This window comes from Sceloporus occidentalis, unplaced genomic scaffold (assembly GCF_023333645.1).
Source record: "Sceloporus occidentalis isolate IW3139 unplaced genomic scaffold, rSceOcc1.0.p SCAF_14, whole genome shotgun sequence".
Lineage (NCBI taxonomy): Eukaryota > Metazoa > Chordata > Lepidosauria > Squamata > Phrynosomatidae > Sceloporus > Sceloporus occidentalis.
In genome coordinates, this window is record NW_028316994.1 from 5,163,226 (window position 1) to 5,184,275 (window position 21,050).

Consider the following 21,050-nt stretch of genomic DNA (forward strand, 5'->3'; position numbering starts at 1 on the left):
GAATTGTATATCTTTGCATTTTAGAATCTTTTCTAGTTCTCTCAAAGCTTCTTTCCCTGTTCTTAATCTTCTTCTAGTTTCCTGGCAGAAGTCCCTGTTGCTATCAATGCTTGATCCCAGGTATGAGAATTCATTTACTATTTCTAGTTCCTCATTGTCTAGTTTGTAATTGTAGAGATTTTCCATGGTCATTATTTTGTTTTCTTTATATTGAACAATAGACCTGCCATTGCACTTTCTTCCTAGATGTTTCTTAGTAGGTGTCTAGGCTACTATAGCCTACTACCATAGTACTAGCAGAAAACCGTCTGTGAGGTTTTCTGCTAGTACTATGGTTCCATCTGCATATCTTAGATTGTTGATATTCCTTCCTCCTATTTTCACTCCTCCTTCTGTGTCCATGCCTGCTTTCTTATAATACATTCTGCATACAAGTGGAACAAATAGGGTGAAAGGATGCAGCCTTGTCTGACCCCTTTGCCAATTGGGAACCATTCTGTTTCTCCATGTTCTGTTCTGGCAGTAGCCTCTTGTCCTGAGTACAGATTCCTCATCAGGACTATCAGATATGTTGGCACTCCCATGCCTTTAAGAGCGTTCATGATCTGTGCAATTGAAAGCTTTGCTATAATCATCAATAAATGTGTTAATTTGTAAATTAATCAACTTAATCTAAATGTGACTTATACAATACTTTTGGAAGAAAAAAAGCCCTGTATCCTTTGTTTCTGGAAAGTATATGTAAATATCATAACATCTTCCATCTTAGAAGAAGAGGCACTCCCATCTCCTACCTGTGTGAGAGTGAAGGGAATGCTTCTTCTAATATTGGGTCTGACATCATCCACTTTTCTCAACCCTTATCTTAATCATTAACTTTTGAAAAATCAGCTGGTTAATCACTGTTTTTTTAGTTGATTACAAAGTTTTAAAACTAATTAATCTAACCAGTTGATCTGAGGAAGTTGCTTTGTCTGGCCTTCTGTGACCTTCCCCCACCTCACTGAGAAATTATCCTCTTAAGGCCTGTCAAGATGAAGACTTGTACTGATCTGACCCCTTGTTTTTAAGAGCATTCAATCTGTCCAGTGATATGGCTGCCTATAGTCTTATATGGTGCAATTTTAAACATGAGGTGAGTGTTGTTGCTTTGCTATATGCCATAAAAGTGAAATCTTTAGAGTGGAAAGGCCATGTATAAATATTGGTAATGGAAACTGAATAGAAGAGATTGGCCAAGATATCTTGTTGTTGGCATATGTATACTGGCATAAGAGGAGGAGAAGTTGGAGGTAGTGGTATGGCTGTGAATGAAAAGGCAAACAGAAGAAATGAGAGATACCTCTCAAGGTGTTTGATTGATGAATGACTTTGTTCATACATCCCCACTCTTTTTGATTTTTTTCAAGATGCATGACTTCTTGAAAAAAATCAAAAAGAGTGGGGATGTATGAACAAAGTCATTCATCAATCAAACACCTTGAGAGGTATCTCTCATTTCTTCTGTTTGCCTTTTCATTCACAGCCATACCACTACCTCCAACTTCTCTCAAGAACTCTGGGATGTGTCTTTCATTGCTTCTGCAGATTTTTATTGGATGCTTCCCAGTTTTTGCTTCCTTTGCAAAGAAAAAGGACTATGGGTAAAACTGTAGCTACAGTGGGGAGAGACAAATGAGTGCATTGCCTTGCCAAATAAACTTCTACCCCGTGAAAGATTTTTCCCTTCACTTCCCAAATTTCTAGCATTACAGAGAGAGAGAGAGAGAGAGAGAGAGAGAGAGAGAAAGACTGAAAATTGTTCACACTTAGAACTTTGATGTTTGTTGTGTTCACAGTTCGTTGGTAACTTTGCACCCCACTTTTCATGGATGTCTAAACTAAATGTGCAACTGAAGTTTTAAGCTGCTGTAATTGTACAAATTTAGGGAGCAAAGGCAGAATTTATCAGGGGGAAATTAGAGCAAAATTAGGGCAAGTCATTCCATAGAAAATAGGTAATTTTTTAAAATGTTAAACAACACAGAAAGGCTTTGAAACCTTTTGAAAGATCATTTGTTGCACCTTTCAGGGGCAGGAATTCACTCTCCTTTTTGGTCAAGAGAAGGTTGGTGTGGGGCTGCAAAAAGATCCCTAGCAGGCTGCATACAGTTTTCCCAGCCCTGGTCTACAGGGGGACCTGGAACGCAAAGGCCTATGGATGCAAGTGTGGTTTGGAGATGTATGAATACAGTATTATTATTATTATTATTAACCTTTATTTATAAAGCACTGTAAATTTACACAGCACTGTACATGCAATCTTTTTAATTGGACGGTTCCCTGCATCATCAGTACATGGATGCTAGGGGTAGAGTATTGGTACCCTTTAGGAAAGGTCAGAGGATGTAGGGCATGTGCTGGGTGAGGTTTATGGTCTTTTGCCAAGAAGCTGAGGTAAGCGCACCCATTCTGGCTTCTCCCTCCCCATGCTTCCTCACACACACACACCGTCTCTTTTCTCTCTCTCTCCCTCTCCCTTCTTTCTCACTCCTATATTTCCCAGGTATTACATCATCCTTTCCTGTCGGTTGGGAGGCATGAAAGCAGCTGTGGAATGATAATGTTTAGACTTTGGCATCCTCGTGACCCCACCGTTGGGGCAGCAGGCATGCTATAGGCACCCCGTGACTCAGGCTCTGGACCTAGAGAGTGTGTGTGGAGAGGGGAGGAAGAAAGGATGTGGGTAGAGTGAAAGCCAAGGGGAAGGGCATTCACTCCTGTCCAAACGTGTGTTTGTGTATATATACCCCGTGCCTGCTAGCTGGGAGCAAACCTGTCTGGACTGAGACAGCTCTAAGGAAACAGAAGGAGTTCTTCCTGATTTTGAACATTTCAACTGATTGGATTTTGGATTCTTAACAAAAAATCAAACTAAAAAAAAATCAGTCCCCAAACCCAACAGAAACTACTTTCAACCATTCTTAGTAGACTGAAGTTTCTTTTTGGGACTTGGGGTACTAGGGTTCCAAGTGGTAGCTCCTGGATGAGAAGTGAGTCCTAGTAAGTTGAACCTGCTGGCTTAGAGATCTAGAACTCTTTGGTTCTTCTCCAGAGAAAAGAGTAAGGTCCAGAGAACTGCAAGAGCCAAAACCTTACATTTATCTCTGGGTGTTCTTCAGGCACCTGGCACATTTCCTTTGCCATTAGGCCTTCCTTGTCTCTTGGGTCTGATCTCCTTCAAGCCATGATGGCCATTTCTGTCCCTCTTGGATGCAAAAGCAGCCTCCTCTTTCTCATCAGCCTTGCTTTCTGGGCTGCCTTGCTCCACACAGCTCCTGCTCTCCCGTTGCCAAATTCCAATCCCATCTACCAATTTGATGGGCAGGTCCGGCTTCGCCACCTCTACACAGCGGACGAGCAAACACACCTCCACTTGGAGATCTTGTCAGATGGCACAGTGCATGGATCCAGGTTTCAGAATCCCTTCAGTGAGTATTTGGTGAAACCCTTGGTTTTCATTTGGAAAGTTCTGAATTTTATGTGTATGCTAGTTTGTATGTATCGGATGGGGTGGCAAAATACATCTGGGCTCCCTGGGAAGAAGGGAGATAGACAAGGAAAAAATACCCTGAGAGCTTTGCAAGATGTAGCTTTTGCCAGTGCTGTGATGATGGTGAGCTGTGCTCTCTGAAACCCACTTTTGTACAGTTGTGAGCACTGCAAAGACACTGCCCCATTCTGCAGAGGTTGAAGGAGCTGGGCATGGCTAGCTTGATGAAGAAAAGACTGAAGGCTGACATGGTTTCACTCTTCAAGAGAAGAGGGAGTGACAGTAAGAGCAATTTGGCAATGGAACCAATTGCCTAGAGGGGTGGTGGGGTCTCCTTATCTTGAGGCCTTCAAAAAGAGGCTGAACAGCTATCTACTGGGGATGCTTTAGCTGGAGATCTGCACCAAGCAGGGGGTTGGATTCAATGGCTATGAGGCCCCTTCCATTCTATCATTCCATCTTAACTTTCACAGAAAAAAGCAATGCAAACCAAAGCAACCAGAAAGACAGAATGGGGCAGCCAATGGCGTAGGAGAATGTACAAGCACTTACTCTTTAGTCATAGTGGGAGATATAGCAATATACAAATATTCTCTGGTTTTGAATCTGACAACCAAATGAGATCTGAACAGGAGGATTTGAACAGGAGGAAGGTGACTAGATTATTAGAAAATGACATGGGTTAAGGACTTGTTGGTTTTCCCCATTCATCCCTTCTTCTATGTTGGATTTCTTGCAGGTTTGATGGAGATCAAAGCTGTGAAGCCAGGAATCATTCGCATGCAGGCCAAAAAGACCTCTAGATTTCTCTGCATGAAGCCCAATGGACGTCTCTATGGCTCAGTAAGTTTGGTTGCCTCTATGTATGTTTGGCAGTCTGGGGCCTAGTTCAGAAAAAGTTAGCTACAAACAACAAGCAACTTATTAGTTCATTTTTGCAATAGCCTGTTCTAACTAGTGGTAGCAGCTTAATTCCTTTCGATGCCTCTATGGCTCAATGCAATGAAATTACGGGATTTGGAGTATTACTGATATTTAGCCTTCCTGTCAGAGAGCTCTGGTGCCACAACAAATTGCAAACTCCTTTCTCATTGGCTGGAGATGTATAGGCTCTTTGGTCCTCTTGGTCAAAATGGGGATTTGGTGGATTAGATGCAGAACTCTAGAAGCCAAAATGCCTGGAACAGATTCTCTTAGGGCCAAATCACAGGGCTGACAGGTTTAAAACTGGAGATGCTTCTTGTACATTCAACAGTTGTGTATTATGAGGGAATTTCATGAGGTGTTGTTTGTCATGCGGCCAGATAGCAAGCAACACCTGCTGAAATTCCCTGTTCTACACAGCCATTAAAGGGACAGGACTCCTCTTTAGTTTTGATTTTGGCAACTCTACTGAAGATCCATGCTCAGGCTCTTCACATTGTTGCCTTAAAAAAAAATAGTGGCTGTATAAATAACCACAAAATTCTACAAATACAGGGTGGCCATGCTGATCATAAAACAAATTACATAATCCATATTGTGATAAAATCTTTATTAGGCCAAACAAAAATAATGTAAATTGAAATAATCTGGAAATTTCAGAACCCCTAAATGCATTGTGGCGCCACAATGACCTAGTGCTTTGAATGTTATGACTCTGGAGACCAGGGTTTGAATCCCAGCTCAGCATGTGGGCAGGGAAGACAATGACAAACCTCCTCTGAACACTATGCCCAGAAAACTCTATGAAAACCCCATGTTTCTTTAGGGTTGTCACAAGTGAGAAATGACTTGAAGGCACCCAACAACAACAGATACATTGTAGGCCACATTAGGAATAATGTAGGTAAAAATCATACATTGCAAGGGTTATGTATACTTTGACCTAAACATTGAATTAAATTATTGCATCATGATAGATGTAATTCATGTTGAGAACAAATGCAAGCAACTTGAGTAAATTGTGTTTATTTTGAACAATTCTTTTTATGCAAGTGATGGATATACACAAAGAACTATGCAGATCATAGCACCCCTATCTCATTTATTATTATTATTATTATTATTATTATTATTATTATCATTATCATTATCATTATCATTATCATTATCATTATCATTAATGCTTATTTATATAGTGCCATAAATTTGTATGGCACTTTACAGCCATCATCAAAACAGCATATAACCTGCCAATGGCATACTATCTAAAAGTCATAAAATATAAATTATACAAAATTAAGCAAGTTATGCAATTAAAATACAAACTGTAAAAACAACCAATATATATAATCAAATATAAAATTATAAAACAATATTAAAATACAGTTCCAAATACTTTACAAAACAAGAAAGTATTTAATTCAGATTTAAAGCTAGCAAGAGAAGAGATAGTCCACAGATGTTCAGGGAAGCAGTTCCAGGAATATGGTGCAGCAAGTGGAATCTCACCCTTTGCTTCTCAATTTTAGCATGTGTATAGTGTACTTGCAGGTCCATTTGCACTATCATAGGGGCTTAGCAAGCATGCAAGCTGTTATTCTCAGGGTCCCAGACTATTTTATAGATTGTTTTGACAGATGGTTAATTGTTTGTGATGGAAGTAAAGAAATAATAAATGCATTAAAACTCTTGGCCTTGAACCAAATTCTGAGTTTATGCACTGTGCTTGCAGAATTGTACAAAAACCACCCCACATTCATTACCGATGCAGCTTTTGAATAATGAAATGTGTGTGTTTGTATATTGCTGCATTCCCTCTCATAGACCCACTGAAGTGAGCATAGCAAGGGGATTAAGAGGTTGGTTGCAAGGTCCAAAACAATGGCTGAGATCCTATATTACCCAATGTAGTGCAAAAGTTTCATAGGTGGAACTCTGCTACACCATCCCCAAGACTCATGGTTTTACTGAGGTAGACCCCTAAACAGCCATTTTATGGCTGGTAGAGATTGGAGAAGCATCTGGCTGTGCCCCATAGCCAGTGGTGGACCTATGACATAATCTATCAAGATCTACCAAAGTCTCTGTGGACAATGTCATTGGTTTGTATCTGGCTATGAGACATAATCAGCTACTTGTTCAATCCCTTCCACTGATCTCCATCAGCCATGGAATGACTATTCAGGGACACTGTCACAGCAAACATATGAGTTCTGGGGTGACTTTGTTTACTGTGAAGAGGGGAAAGACTATTGGCCTCCTCAATGAGCAGAAAAACAACATGCACAGATGTAAGGCAGACTTGTGCTTTCGTATCACTAACAAGATCCATTCCTGTCCACTTCTGCAACTATTTCTGATCTCATGTAATCGTGTTGGTAAAGTGCAGGGCTATGAATCTGCAGCCTTTTAGATGTTGTTGAACTACAATTGCTAGCATTCCTTATCCTTAGCCATGGTGCTTAGGGACCATGGGAATTGTAGTTCAAAAACATCTGGAGGACTGAACAATTCTCATCCCTGGTGTTGGGGTTGCAGAGTTCTGCCGAGAATATGGTGCAGCTCAGTTTGGCCTTGGTATGCACCAATGCAGATTAATCTGGTGGTTTGGTGGGACTTGTGTGGCTGGTCTGTAGTGAACTTTGAGAAGGATAAACGTTGTTGAACTCCATCTGCAAACAATCTGGTACTTCTGGATCATTTTATTCTACCTTTAAATAATTGTACAGAGGGAAAGGGCCAGTAGTTGCAAGTCATGCTGATGAAGCAATTGTGAGAGTAGTGGTGTAAACAGTAAATTTTCCAAACTCTAATGACCCTTAATGGTTCTAGAATACCATGACTCCATAATGGAACTTATATTTGCATAGCTAATCATGGTGTAGTGTTTTGAGTGTTGGACTATGACTTTGAAGACCAGGGTTTGATTCTGTGCTTGGGCATGAAACCCACTGGGTGAACTTGGGCAGGTCACAGGTTCTCAGCCTCAGGGGAAGGCAATGGTAAACCTCCCCTGAACACATCTTGCCAAGCAAACCTCATCATAGGTTCACCTTGGGGTTTCCATAACTTTTAAACAACTTGAAGGCACACAACAGCAACAATTATACCATAAATGGAGACATAATCTCATTGTATTTCTTCCCTCAATAGCTATTCTACTCTGAGGAGGCGTGCAACTTCCGTGAGATGATTCTCCGTGATGGCTACAACCTCTATTATTCTGAAAGCTACAACATTCCTATCAGTCTCAGCTCAACGGGGAACCTGGGCCAGAGCCGTCAGTTGCCTCCCTTCTCCCAGTTCCTGCCATTAGTCAACAAAATCCCCCTTGAACCCGTGTTTGTGGACTACGACTTCTATGAACAGCAATTGGATGTTGAGTCGGCTGACCCTCTGAGCATCTTAGGCCAAAACCCTGGTTTCATGAGCCCAAGCTATGTCTTCTGATAAACTTGGACTCCGGATTTTGGGAGGGCTTATGAGATCAAACTTTCAAGTAGAACTTTTGCCAAACTTGGAGTTCTGGGTTTTCCTGCCATAAATACAATGAAGCACTTCAGTTTGAGGGAGAAGAGGAGAAGAAAGAGGACACTGCATTTGGTACAAAGACACTGTAATGTGACTATCTTCATATTGTATCCTCAACTCCAGCATCCCAAAACTGCCATAGCTGCATCCTAGTGGTGTTGCAAACAGATGTATAATTTATGTGTTTCTATGACACATGCAGAATGTCAAGCAGCAGAGACAAAATTTGGGAGGGTGTGCGTGTTGGATGGACATTTGCTTGCTTTTCTTATGCTGTTGTTATTCATCTTTTCAGCTTGAGTTCTTTCCCCTCTATTTAAATGACTTATTTATTATATATCAAATTTATTTATTGAGGGATGCAGAACAGATAGGCATAATAAGATTTTTTTTGCTGACAAATAATTTATATATTGCTATTTATACAAACATATGTATATTGTATTTCTCCATATTTATTTCCCTTCCTGGAGAGGGAATGGCTGTTGAAATCTGTTCTGCTGATATGTTTGTAATGATCTTGTGCCTTAGATTTTCTTCACTGGTGCTTTCTTCCTTTTCCTCTTCAGTGAATACTTGAGGAGCAGGAAAGTGGTGGCAATGCAGCAGTGAGGATTTGTAGGTCTGAAGATACCACAACAGTCAATAATAGCATTTTGAGCCCTGTTTATTCTCATCTTCTCTGTGGCTGCTCATGTTTGCAGAGATTAAGTATTTGTACCATGCTTGTTTTATAAGCAATAGATAAAACATAAGAAGCAACTAACAAGCTTGTAAAGCAGTTTGATTTTGAATGGGCTCCCAGTTGAAGTTACCTCAAAGCAGAGATGGAGAACTTGTTGCCTTCAAGTTGTCATTTGACTATAGTTTCTATTATCCCCTGTTGATGCCTGTGCTGGCTACAACTGCTGGGAGTTTCAGTCCAACAAGATCTGGAGGGTCTCAGGAGGAGTATCTTCCTCTCATCCCAAATAAAAATACTATTATCCCGGCTGCACTTCATGTATGAAACAATTTAAAGGAAGGACACTCAATGCCGATCATTTTTATTTATTTATTTATGTATTTATATGCTGTATTGTTGTTTTTTCATGGAAGTGCTGTATTTTTCAGCACTAGTGTTTTATGGACAAATGTGTTACGCCAGCACTCTGATTTCAAGTACTGTGACAGCACTGTGTTTTCCCAGCATAACTGCTCAACTTTGTTTTAAATATCATCTTGTTTTCTGTATTTATTATCTAGTTCTTTGTGCTTTCCTGTTGAACAGTGCCTCAAATATAAGAATGGACAAAGTGTAGCGTATGTACTTTAAAAAGATGAATAAAGCATTGATTTAAAAAATATGGTACTGAATTTAAAAAGGTGTCCTCAGGTGATATCTCTTAGCTTTTAATACTAGGCTATGTTGTGACTGTGCCTATCAGCTGGGGCCTGACCACAAAGCAAGCCAGTTTTCTGGGATCTATCCTTCCAAACAGATGGTTTAGATCAGACCATCTTCAGATGCTCTGAAAGAACACCAGACCCTTCATCATTTCACAGAGGAAAACCAGGACATGCCTGGCCAAGCAGCATCAGAGTGTGGTCAAGTTGGCAAAAGAAATAAGGACGATCACCCAAGCCAGGAGATTCTCTAGCAATTTTCCCCCTTGAGCCCACTGGGATGTGCAAATGACTTTTGTACTTTGAAATCAGTTTGCACCAGCTTGAAGTAAGATGAAGAGAAAGGAAGAAAGTGGGAGGAGGGGAATGAAACTGGGACATTTCTAAAGAATTATATATATATATATATATATATATATATATATATATATAGCACTGTAGAAGCTGGAAAAGTGGAATGACAAACAATTGGAGAGGGACAGTGATTACAAACTGGGGTTGGGCCACATAGTACTCTAAAAGTACACTGGACATCATGGAGTTAAACTCAGAAGCATATATGGGGATGATGTTCACTGGAGCAAAAACAGATCCTGTAACGGACACCCTTTCTATTGTGGCAGGCGCTTGGGACTTTTATTATCTCATCGCTGCCACCCAATATGTGACGACTCTTTATGGTCTACCACCAAATATAATTGATGACAGCACCCTGTTTAAAACTCAGGTTCACAGTATTATATAATAGTAGCGTGGATATAATATATATGGCAGACAAGCCTTTAAATAAAACAAAATATGAACTTTATTGAACAAAGGGTTTAAACAGATATGACTTGAACTGAATGGCATTAAACAGCTGTTAGTTCAGGCATGTGTTACTTCTTAGAGGTTGCTTTGTTTTAACTGTTACACTCACTACAGAGTATTACTGTTACTAGATTTCAAGGAAACTGGCACTGTCCTATTTGCCTACTTTTCTAAGTTTATACACAATAATATCGTCATTCAGGCTTACTATAATATCTCCCTCAACTAGAATCATTAACTGGTAAAAAGTCACTCACTCTAGACCATAACCAGGTTCCCCTCTGGAACAGACCCTTCCTCTAACTGTCCCACTCTGGAGCAAGCAGTTCCCTACTGACTATTCCCTCAGGAACTTCTGCAACCGAGACCCCTCTTTCAGAGTCGGGCTACACCGAGTCTCTCGATTCTAGACTCCCAAACTAATACGGTCCCTCACTGGACCTATCAGACCCTTTCTTGGTCTATTATCAACGCTCTACAGTGTCATGGTACACTCCATATGCCTTCCAAGACCCACCTTAAAAGCCAGGCATCCATATGGAGGGATCGAGGGATGGGGCATTGGCAAACAGAGTGCTGAATGATGACGCATCACTGGCAGAGGGAGATGGACATGTCATCCATCAGCACCCTGCTCACCTGTGCTGCAGAACTATGTCCCTTGGTAAAGCTGCTTGGCTTTTAAAGTGGGTTGTGGGGCCATTTGTGGTCATGGCAATGGAGCCAAGATCATAAATGTGCACACCAGTTACTAGTGATGTTGTACTATGTAACAAGATGCCAGAAAGCAGCAATGCTTAAAAGGTGAGTTTTGAATAAATTTCAGTCATTGTATGGCTGGTAAAACAATTAAGGCCATCATAATGAGCAAAAAGAGAGTTGCAGTGATTTGAATCCAACTTACATCACTGTAGTTCACCAAGATTCCAGTCAATGTTGCTGCTCCAGTTCTACTGTTTTTCAAGCCAGTTGCTATTTCCTGGAGTGCTCCCTGCTAATCTGGGATCACAAAGGGAAGGGAACATGATAAGACCACTTTGGTTCAGTTCTGATTTATTTCTTACTTGGCAGCCCATTTCTGAGGACTCTGAGTAGAGATCCCCATGTCTTGGGGCTTCACAACAGCTTTCATTAGCGATAACTAGAATCCTGTTGGTACATTATGCTGTTGTAACTACTTTTCTTCCTGTTATCACCTACCAGAGACAGAGATAGCAAGAAGAAATCAGCCATCAGCAAAACATCCATGATAAACCCCTCTCCAAGTGAGGTGTTGGAGAAAAAGGGCCCTCAAAAGATGACAGATTCTGTCTACCTTCCTTCACCACCACTTTGTGAACCTGGAAAAAGTGCAGTTGCTAGCAAGGGCATGAGCAGGATGCCAATCAACCTACCTTCATTTTTTTGTGATTTCTTAAATCATGATGAAATAGGGCATTGTCCTCCCCAGGAACAGAGTCCGTAATGATTACATAGCCATATCTTGTGGCATCATGATGTTCTCATGCTCCCTATGTGGCACCACAAAGTTACTGATTGCTAAGTGACATCATGATCTTTCGAGGGAGCAAAAGGCAGACACAGGTCCATCAGGCTTAGCCAGAGTAAGGAGAAGGGCCCTCCCTCCAGTTCATCTGCCTTGGTCCAGGCCTCAGAGGGACAGAAGAATTGCTGGACTTATTCCCCTTCCCCACCACCATTCCCTTCTCCTTTTGTGTCATGTCTTTTTAGATTGTAAGCCTGAGGACAGGGAATTGTCTAGTCAGCTATCTGTAAACTGTTCTGAGAGCCTTTGTGGCTGAGCAATATATATATATGTATGTATATATATATATATATATATATATATATGGTCTTATGTCCACATTATCAGGGAGCACTCCAGGAAATAGCAACTAGCTCTAAAAACAGTAGAACTGGAGCAGCAAGTAACTGGGATCAGAAACACTCCCCCCCCCCGCTACACAAGATTGCTGAAGGAGATATCTGACTAGCTAAGGTTGGTTTTGTCTCATACTGTTCCATTCCCACACTTTGTAGACTGCTAGCTGTTCCACACACACAAAACAGATGAGACATTTCATTTCTGAAGGCAAGAACTCTTGCTGGATTACAATCACCCAAAAAGCATTTCTTTTTCCTTTATGGAAAGTCCAGCTTAGCAAAGGCACACTCCAGCCTTTAATATCTCAAATGTGCTACAGGATTCCTTTGCATACTGATACTCCAGACTAACACAGCTATGTCTCTGAATTCTGTGCCTATACTCACTGGTTGTTAGTCTGGATGTCTCTCCAAGAACATGAATTCAAGTTGTCAGGCATCCTGTTGTTGAATTATAATGGTGTAAGTCAGGCTTACATCATTGCTGCTCGCTATTCCAACCACACAATGACCAAAACCTCCCACAACCCACTGTTCTCAGTTGCAGTCCCCAATCTTGGCCTCCATCCTGGTTGTTGTAGGTGGTGGTGGGAAGAGCAAAAGACAAGTGTCCAGTTATATTCCTATGGCTGGACCCAGAGCAATGGCATCACCTGTTGAACCTCTGGAGATTTCTGGAGACCTTGTGATTTCTGGGTATGCCTATTGTGTGTCCAGCTTGCTTGCTGCTCCTCTTAACCAAGAAATGGCCCGGTTCAGAGTGTTGCAGCTAAGAAAAGGTGAGTTTGAGTGGGGATTTTAACAGGAAACCATTGTAGCTACATCACATAACTACGTCTCCCTGTACAGGACCACATCCTTCGTTTCCCATTTGTTGACTTCATCACACCCTCTTTCTTCCTGCAACAGTCTGTAGTTAGCCTGTGTTTGTTCATTCTGCATTTTGTAGGCTGCAGTTCTCTGTTGCTTCCATGATTGGAGAGCCAGCTACTGCATCTCTTATGAGATGCTATGAAAATGTTAGTGTTTTAGATAGATAGATAGATAGATAGATAGATAGATAGATAGATAGATAGATAGATAGATAGATGAATATGTCTCCATCATCAGACATGCACCCCTCCTTCTCTGCCATCAGAAGATTATAGAGAAATACAGGGGGTGGGAAATCCCTACCTGGGAAACTGGGAAGAGCAGGAAATGAGTGTGCATCATGGGACACCACGTCTGTTGTTTGCAGTGCCACAAAGTAAACTTCACAGTCTTATGACCAGCAGTCCCATAGAATGAAGTATAACAGCCATGTGGAATTCCTCTTTTTCTAAGAATTCCTTGAACTGTATCCAAGATCTTTTCCAAATAAAGTGTTTCAGTACTTAGTTGTGGTCACCCTTTTGAGTTAAGTCTACTAGAGAGCCTAAGTACGTAATTCAGGGGAGTGGACTAGAGCTCTCTGGTAGAGAAGTCTCAGTCCCTCCCCAGTGAACAGATTCCAGATTCCACAGGATGGAAAATGATATCAAACTGCTACAATTGTGCAGTATGGATATATACTAGGGGTTAAATTAAATTTGCTTCTCTTCTAGGCACTCTGCAAAATGGTCTGAGTTGCAAATCTTGTTCCTGGGAGCAGGAAGATGTTACAGTGCACTTTTCTACTTTTCTCCCTCCCTACACCAAAATTCATACAACATGAGGATGAGAATGTATTCTTCAAGGATGGAGTATCTTCATGCAGGCAGATTTCCACAGCAGAATTTTCAGGGAATCCATCTGAAAAAAAGAGAAGAGAAAATACAGAGAACCACCCTGAACTGAATTCCTGGTTGCTTTATCTCTTTTATAAATTGGTGTAGAATAGTGGCTAAGATGCTGAACTATGAATCAGGAAGCTGTTGGTTTGAATTTTGTTTTTGTCATGAAATCACTAGGTGACTTTAAGCAAGGCTGAGGTTCCTCCTCCATCTGAAATATTGCTGTTGTTATTTGCTGTCAAGTTGAGCTTGACTTAAGGCAACTGCCTGCTCTGGCCTTGCAAAGTCAGGGCCATGGCTTCCTTGACTGAGTCAATCCACCTGTAGGACGGTCTCCCTTTTTTCACACTTCTAGCATAGCACATCACATCCTCTCTCATCAACACATACATACAACCCACCTCCTTTAATACACTGCTATTGAAAGAATTTCTCTCACCTCAGGATTCAGGCTTGCCCTGCAGTGGAGGCCTCAAATTTCTTCTTGCGCCCTTCCATGCCGCTCAAAGCATCAATGTTCTTCCGCCAGTCACCCACCTCCCGATTCTCCTGTGGGAAGATGACAGAGGAGTTCATGAAACATCACTGATGCAAAGCCTCCTGCTAAGTACGAAGCATGCATAACTATGGCTCTTGTATTCTTGGGACTAGGAGCTATGCTGAAGACCTGATGAGAATCTTCAAGGGGGTCAGGTAATTTCTGGGAAGAGCCAGCCCTACTTAGAGAATGAAGCAGTTTCCACAAGTGGCAGATACTAGGAAGAGGCAGCTAGGTGTTGGAGGAGGGAACTGTATTCCATGTGGCCTACTAAGCATGATCTCTTGGCTGCCCTGATGTCTTGAGGATACTCTTCCATCACTGGTGTTGAAGAAAGATACAGCTCCCAGGTCAGTTGCTGACTTTTGTACATGGTAAATGGGATGTGGCACCATCTTGTTCTCCCACTCAAATACTGAAATGTCTTGGTCCAGCCCTCATGTGTTGCCCATCCCTACCATCCAAACAACGTTGAATATCCTAGATATTCCAGAGTCAGTCAACTCCAGGTCAACTGGATAAAGGAGGAAACATATCTACATTCCTTATATCAGCGGTTCTCAACCTGTGGGTTGCGACCCCTTTGGGGGTCGAACAATCTTTTCACATGGGTCACCTAAAACCATAGGAAAACACATATTTCCGATGGTCTTAGGAACAGAGACCATTGATTGGGGGTCACCACAATATGAAGAACTGTATTAAAAGGTTGTGGCATTTGGAAGGTTGAGAAACACTGCTTTATATCTAAGGAATGGGTGAAGGAGGAAACATCTCAATAAGGGCTGTATGCTAGAAAGTTCATTTAGTAGGAAATTGGTCTTATAATAGATTTAGTTTTACTGATCACAAATGGAGATAATTGAGAAGTCAAGGCAGGTAGGGTAATGGGGTGGAAAGGTATGAATGATTGTTGGTTGTTGTATGTTATAATACGTGAGTTATTGTTTTTGTATTTCTGTATGTTTATATTTTCTTTTCTTTTTGTAAATGGGAATAGTTAATAAAGCTATTTTTAAATACTAAAAAATAAAACAAACAAACAAACAAATAAGGGCTGTATTGCAGTTACGGATTCATAGCCTGGAGTTACAGATCTTCCTACCCCTCCATCCTTACCTTCTCCGTGTCATCTTTCTTGACCTGTTTGAGGTTGGCCCGCAGATCCATGGAGACCTTGTGCTTGGAGCCTAGTAAGGCCTGCATCATGGCATCCGCTGAGAGACGGACACGGCGAAGAGCTGGACGCTTAAATTTGCCTCGTAGATCAAAGATCTTCTGGTTTAGGTCCTCAATCTGGAACAAAGAGAGAGTGGGTTTATTGACACTACACAGTTATAGCACTTTGATACTGAGCTAACTGCTCTGTGCCCATTGAATCATGTGAAATGTAATTTGTGGAGATACTTAGAATTCTCTGCTAGATTGCTCTAGTGCACTTTCCTCTGAACTCTGAACACTTTGAAAATTTATTTTCTCCCCTACTATTTCTACACCATTTTTGGACTTCCAACATCCAGTGGCCATGGTTAATAGGAAATTCTGGAAGTTGTTCCCCAAAAAGTAACTTCTCTGAATCCAGATCTATAGGATATCTAGCATTACTAGACAGTTGCAGTTTTATAGGGTGCCTGGAATTTGTTCTACCAACAACTAACAGCATCTGATGAAAGAATTTCATTCATCTCCTTTTAAAGTCAGAGTCTTGGTTGTGAAAGCAGTTCATTTTCAGTATGACAAATGGAAAAAAATAGCTAAAGTACTGGACTGCAAGGAGGAAACATGTGAGAAGGTTCAGGACTTCTCCATGTTCTCTTTTACTGAAAAAGTAAAATAGCTCTCCTGCCTTTCATATAAAGCCAGAGCGACACATAGATGATGTCCATCAGCTGTGATGCGGCCCTTAAGATGTTAGTGTAAAAAGTGATCCACTACCCCCTGGTGGCTATCCTTAATATATTCTTACATTCGGCACAACTTGCATATTGATTTTGTGTCTAGTCTGTTTCCTACATCCCCCTCAAAAACAAACAAACAAACAAACAAACAAACAAACAAACACACACCATTTCCAGGCAGTTTTTTAAAAATCCCAAGGACATGAGGGCAGTATATATTTCTCCCCTTCCTACTTCTATCTGTGCAACAGACCTATGAAGTTGGTCACCCTCAAGCTGTAACTTGTCCAGTCCTCTATGGCACTCTTGTTAGTCACTCTTGGAAAGATTATGTTGTTGTTTGTTGTTAGGTGCCTTAAAGTCATTTCCAACTTATGGCAACCCTAAGGAGAACCTATCATGGGGTTTTCTTAGCAAAATTTCAAAGGAGATTTGTTATTGTCTTCCTCTGGGGTTGAGAGGTCACCCAGTTAGGTTTCAGGGCTGAACAGGGATTTGAACCCTGATCTCCCAGAGCCTTAGTCCAACACTCAAACCACTTCACATGCTGACTTTTCATTACAATGTTCTCCTTGTGCTCTCAATTATTATGTGAAGCACCAAAGCAGCAGAAGCCTAGTTCCAACCTGAGAACCGAATGAAAGGGTCCTGTGCTCACCTCATTGATGCTCTTGTTGACCCGGGCCTCCATGTCATAGCGCTCTTCGTCAACCTTGTCAATCTGCCTGTGGAGCTGACGACACATATCCTGTTGAGAGGGAGGCATGTCAAGAAGAAGCATGTTGAGCATGGCTTGGGAGGAATAATAAGGAAGGACATGTCCAAAGAACACTTTGAATGTGTGCAAAATATAAAGCCTTGGCAATGCTAGAGATTCTGGGAGTCAACCTATCTCAGCACAATTAGATAAGAAAAGAAAAAGAGGTTCCCTTTCTATTTTTGTTGTGCACCTTCAAGTCATTTCCGACTTGTGACCACCCTAAGGAAAACCTATCATGGGGATTTCTTGGCAAGATTTGTTCAGAGGAGATTTGCCATTGTCTTCCCCTGAGGCTGAGAGAATGTGACTTGCCAAAGGTCCCTCTTTGGGTTTCATGGCTGAGCCAGGAATCAAATCCTGGTCTCCAAAATTGGGTTTCATGGCTAAGTGGATAATCAAACCCTGATTTCCAGAGTCATAGTCAAACCTTCAAACCACTACACCACACTGGCCCTCATGGGACATTTAGTACAGTTTGAGAAGAGCTGCTCTCCCAAATGACGAAAATTGCCTGTTTGTCATAGCAAGTGATTCGCTGTACTTTGTTTTGTGATTAATCATTGGAAGTTGACAGGGGTTTAATTTCCTGAGGCAACTGGCTCAAACTTTGCAAGAGGCTAAGCTTCCATTTAGAAGCTGATAGCATGGTTTTCCTCCAGAAACTTGTCTTCTTCAGTACTGTGTGTCAAAGCAATCAAGACCTGCAAATAAAGCCCCTGTTAACCTTCTGATGACCGCTCACAGATCAAAGCAACTTAATTTGCAAAATACTGAAAGCGAGAAAAATTATTGATACAGCAAACAGTATTTTATTATTTAGAGGAACAGCTTGTTTGTACTAATGTCGGTTGCTTTAACCACAGAATTGAAAGATAGCTTGGTTCACCTGTGACCAACTTAAGATAAACCTTCCTGCCAGATAGTGCATTCTGTATATGGAAGATAAAGAGGGGGGCAGCTAATTTAATACAAATGATGCACCTCACCTGTAAGATAGGCTATTTTCAGAGGGCTCAAGGCAGGTGACACACCTTTCAGACTAACTAAAGAAAGAAGTCAAATGCATCTGAGGAAGTAGACTTAAGTCTATGAAAGCTCATGCTGCCAACTTCTTTCTTTAGTTAGTCTCAAAGGTGTTGCAAGATCTCTCTATATACTGGTTCTACAGACTAACATGGCTATATCTTTGAATTCTGGAATTTGTAGTTTTGGGGGGGATTTAGAATTCTCTGTTACACTCCCCTTGAATGAAAACACTAGTAGAGCAGTCTGGTGGAAAATGCTTTGCATCCCTCCCCAAACTACAAATCTCGGGATTCCATAGGATGGAACCAAAACTGTTAAAGCTGGATCAAAATATCGTAACTACATATAGTGAGGATACATCTCAGATCTCATCCTTGGTGAAGCTCCATCCTCCCTCTGCATCCCTAGTTACCTGCAGCTCTGTGAGGCCAAGGCCAGCTAGTTCTAAAGGTGTGCAGTGCTCTGAGAGGTATCGCTTTTTTTCCTGGGCACTCTCTTGTTCCTCCTTTTCCATTTCCTGCTTTGCCACCTGGAGCATCAGTGACTGTGGTAAAGAAGGATATACAGTTACACTAAATCAATGAGGTTGCATATTCTCATACAGCTCCTCCAATACTATGAGCCAGCCATGGCCTAAATGCTTTTAGATTAGAGGTCCCCTCAACCATGTACTTTGTGCTCAGTGTTTTTTCTTGCATTTCTATGACTATTCATAGAGTCTGATTATAAACTTCCTGGGCACCAGTTCACGCCAGGCACCTGAGGAAGTAGACCTTGTCTACAAAAGCTTATGCTACAACTGCTTTAGCACAGTTAGGTCCAAATCACACTGCAGAAGTTTGAGACTGCTTTAACTGTCTTGGCTCAATGCTAAGAAATCATGGGAGTTGTAGTTTATTGTGGCCCCAGGGTTCTCCGACAGGGAAGGCTCAATGCTTCACAAAACTACAGTTCCCAGAATTTGCTAACATTCATCCAGTGCAGTGAAAGTGGTCTTGAGCTGGATTATTTCTGCAGTGTGGCTAGGATCTAAGTTAGTCTCTGAGGTACACTGATCCCTATGCATACTGATTTTCCTGAGTAACATGGCTATACCTCTGAATTCTAATGCTCTAGAATCTTCCCCAATGTGTCCTCTTTGTACCTGGTGTGCTTTCTTTGCTTTGTCATTTCCTTGCATCTTCCCCAGTGTGACCCCCTCCATCATCCCATTTGTTTCCAGTGTGCTTCCTTGCACCTAGAGTCTTGTCTAGTGTGTCTTTTTACCAGCTACTTTCTGTCAGGTATGTTTTTCCCCCCATTTCAATCCCACACATATCTGTCTCCCAATATCACCTTAAGTTGTAGTTTCCGAGATGCTGTTATCTTGGATTTTCTCTGTAGTGAAATAAAGAGAGAAGGAGAAGATACATTTATTACAGGACAAAAGCAGTAATAATATTCTTCATGCCACAGAAATAACTCTCATATGGGTTTCATGGCTGAGCTGCGAATTGAACCCTGGTCTCCAGAGTTGTAATCCAACACTCCACCACTATGCCACATTGGGCTCATTCGAATCACACAAAGGTCAGTTCCATTACAATTGCGCTATTGGGAGATAATGAAAAAATAGCACTACAGCGATCCATATTTTCGCACAGTTGCGCAATTGTGCGACAATGTTGATACAAAAATGGCAGAGAAACGCGATTGCGCTCCATGTACATCCATTCTTGTATCATTAATATATTGTTAGTGAATGTTTCACACATGAGTTGTTTCGGCGCTTCTGCGCATGTCAAAGAATCATGGTTCTGTCCTGCACAGAACAAAATAAACTTCACATATTTCACAACATTATTTCCATACAGTATAAATAAGAGAGAAATCCACTCCAAAAAGAATCGTAGCAATGAGAACGAATTGCCTGCACCGAAATGCAGTCCAGGAAAAGGTCCCACATTTGCTCCATGATAGTGCGAATTAAATGTTATTGGCTTCCCTGTTTTCACGATAGTGCTTCCTTCGTGCTATTGGCAAACCATTCATGGGGTTTCCCTTGTTAATAAGAAGTTACGGGAGCATTGCAGGTTATTAATGGGAGAAATACAGGATGAGCGCGGCGTCGTGCAAAAACATTTGCGCAATTGAGCAATCATGTTGGGAGCATTCCATTTCTCTCCTGTTTCTTATCCCCATGTGATAATCTCCAGGGAGTTACTGTAAATCAAAGCTGACTTGAAGGCAACCAACCCCTTGAAAGGGAAACACAGCAACTCACCTTATCATGAGGCTCAACAGCATAAGCTCGATAATTTGCAGAAGATTTCCGACGGAGGGGAGGGACAGTAGCAGGGGGAGGAGGAGGGGGAGCAGGCTTGGGAGGTGGCTGTTCTTGTTTTGTCTCAACTACAGTTTCTTCCGTTTCCTCCTCCACATATTCTTCCTCCTCCTCCTCTTCATACTGCAGGAATAAAGAACACATTAATTTCATCACCCTCACTGTCACACTGTATTTATGAAATGGCATGGTGAAATATAGGGAAGGAGGGGGGTAGCTTTAAAAGGGCTGCCCTGAGTCCCAAGCTTTGGAAAAAGGTATATATATAAAATTATATTAACAGAATACAATACCCCCCCCCCCCCAAGGTTTTACATTTTAAAAATGCCCATTTTTACAGAAGATTGTAGAGGGTTATGATGGAGTTGGTGAAAACCTTCCACTTTTAGGAGCTGGACAATATGTGGTTCTCTAGTTATTGTTGACATGCAACTCCCATCATTCTCAAGCATCATAGCCAATTGTCCAGGATGGGAGTTGCAGCCCAACATCTGAAGGGGGACAAATCCCTATTTCTGGTTTATGTGTTTGGGATTTCGGGTGATTGTCTATTTAAACCAGTTTACTCTCTTGATCTTCATTGTTTTTAAAAAGTGCCATCTTTTCTGATAATGCAAAACTACCCATTACTAATAAGAAGTGCATTGTATTTCTGGCAGTCAGATCCAAGACTTCATTTGTGCC

The 21,050-nt window shown here is 41.4% G+C and overlaps 2 protein-coding genes across 2 annotated transcripts; one reads left to right on the forward strand and one right to left on the reverse strand.

Moving 5' to 3' along the window:
- The first annotated feature begins 2,974 nt into the window (after positions 1-2,974).
- Positions 2,975-9,273, forward strand: FGF21 (fibroblast growth factor 21). Its single transcript, XM_089480603.1, has 3 exons — positions 2,975-3,470; positions 4,272-4,375; positions 7,610-9,273. Exons 1-3 carry the CDS (start codon positions 3,227-3,229, stop codon positions 7,904-7,906), a joined length of 645 nt encoding a protein of 214 aa, XP_089336729.1. The 5' UTR covers positions 2,975-3,226; the 3' UTR covers positions 7,907-9,273.
- Positions 9,274-13,477: 4,204 nt separating this feature from the next.
- On the reverse strand, positions 13,478-20,344 carry TNNI3 (troponin I3, cardiac type). The gene is made up of 7 exons (XM_089480187.1): positions 20,307-20,344; positions 19,379-19,420; positions 18,456-18,587; positions 16,916-17,005; positions 15,479-15,655; positions 14,261-14,370; positions 13,478-13,840 (listed from the first exon to the last, which is right to left on the reverse strand). Exons 3-6 carry the CDS (start codon positions 18,579-18,581, stop codon positions 14,269-14,271), a joined length of 495 nt encoding a protein of 164 aa, XP_089336313.1. The 5' UTR covers positions 18,582-18,587; positions 19,379-19,420; positions 20,307-20,344; the 3' UTR covers positions 13,478-13,840; positions 14,261-14,268.
- Between the last annotated feature and the right edge of the window lie 706 nt (positions 20,345-21,050).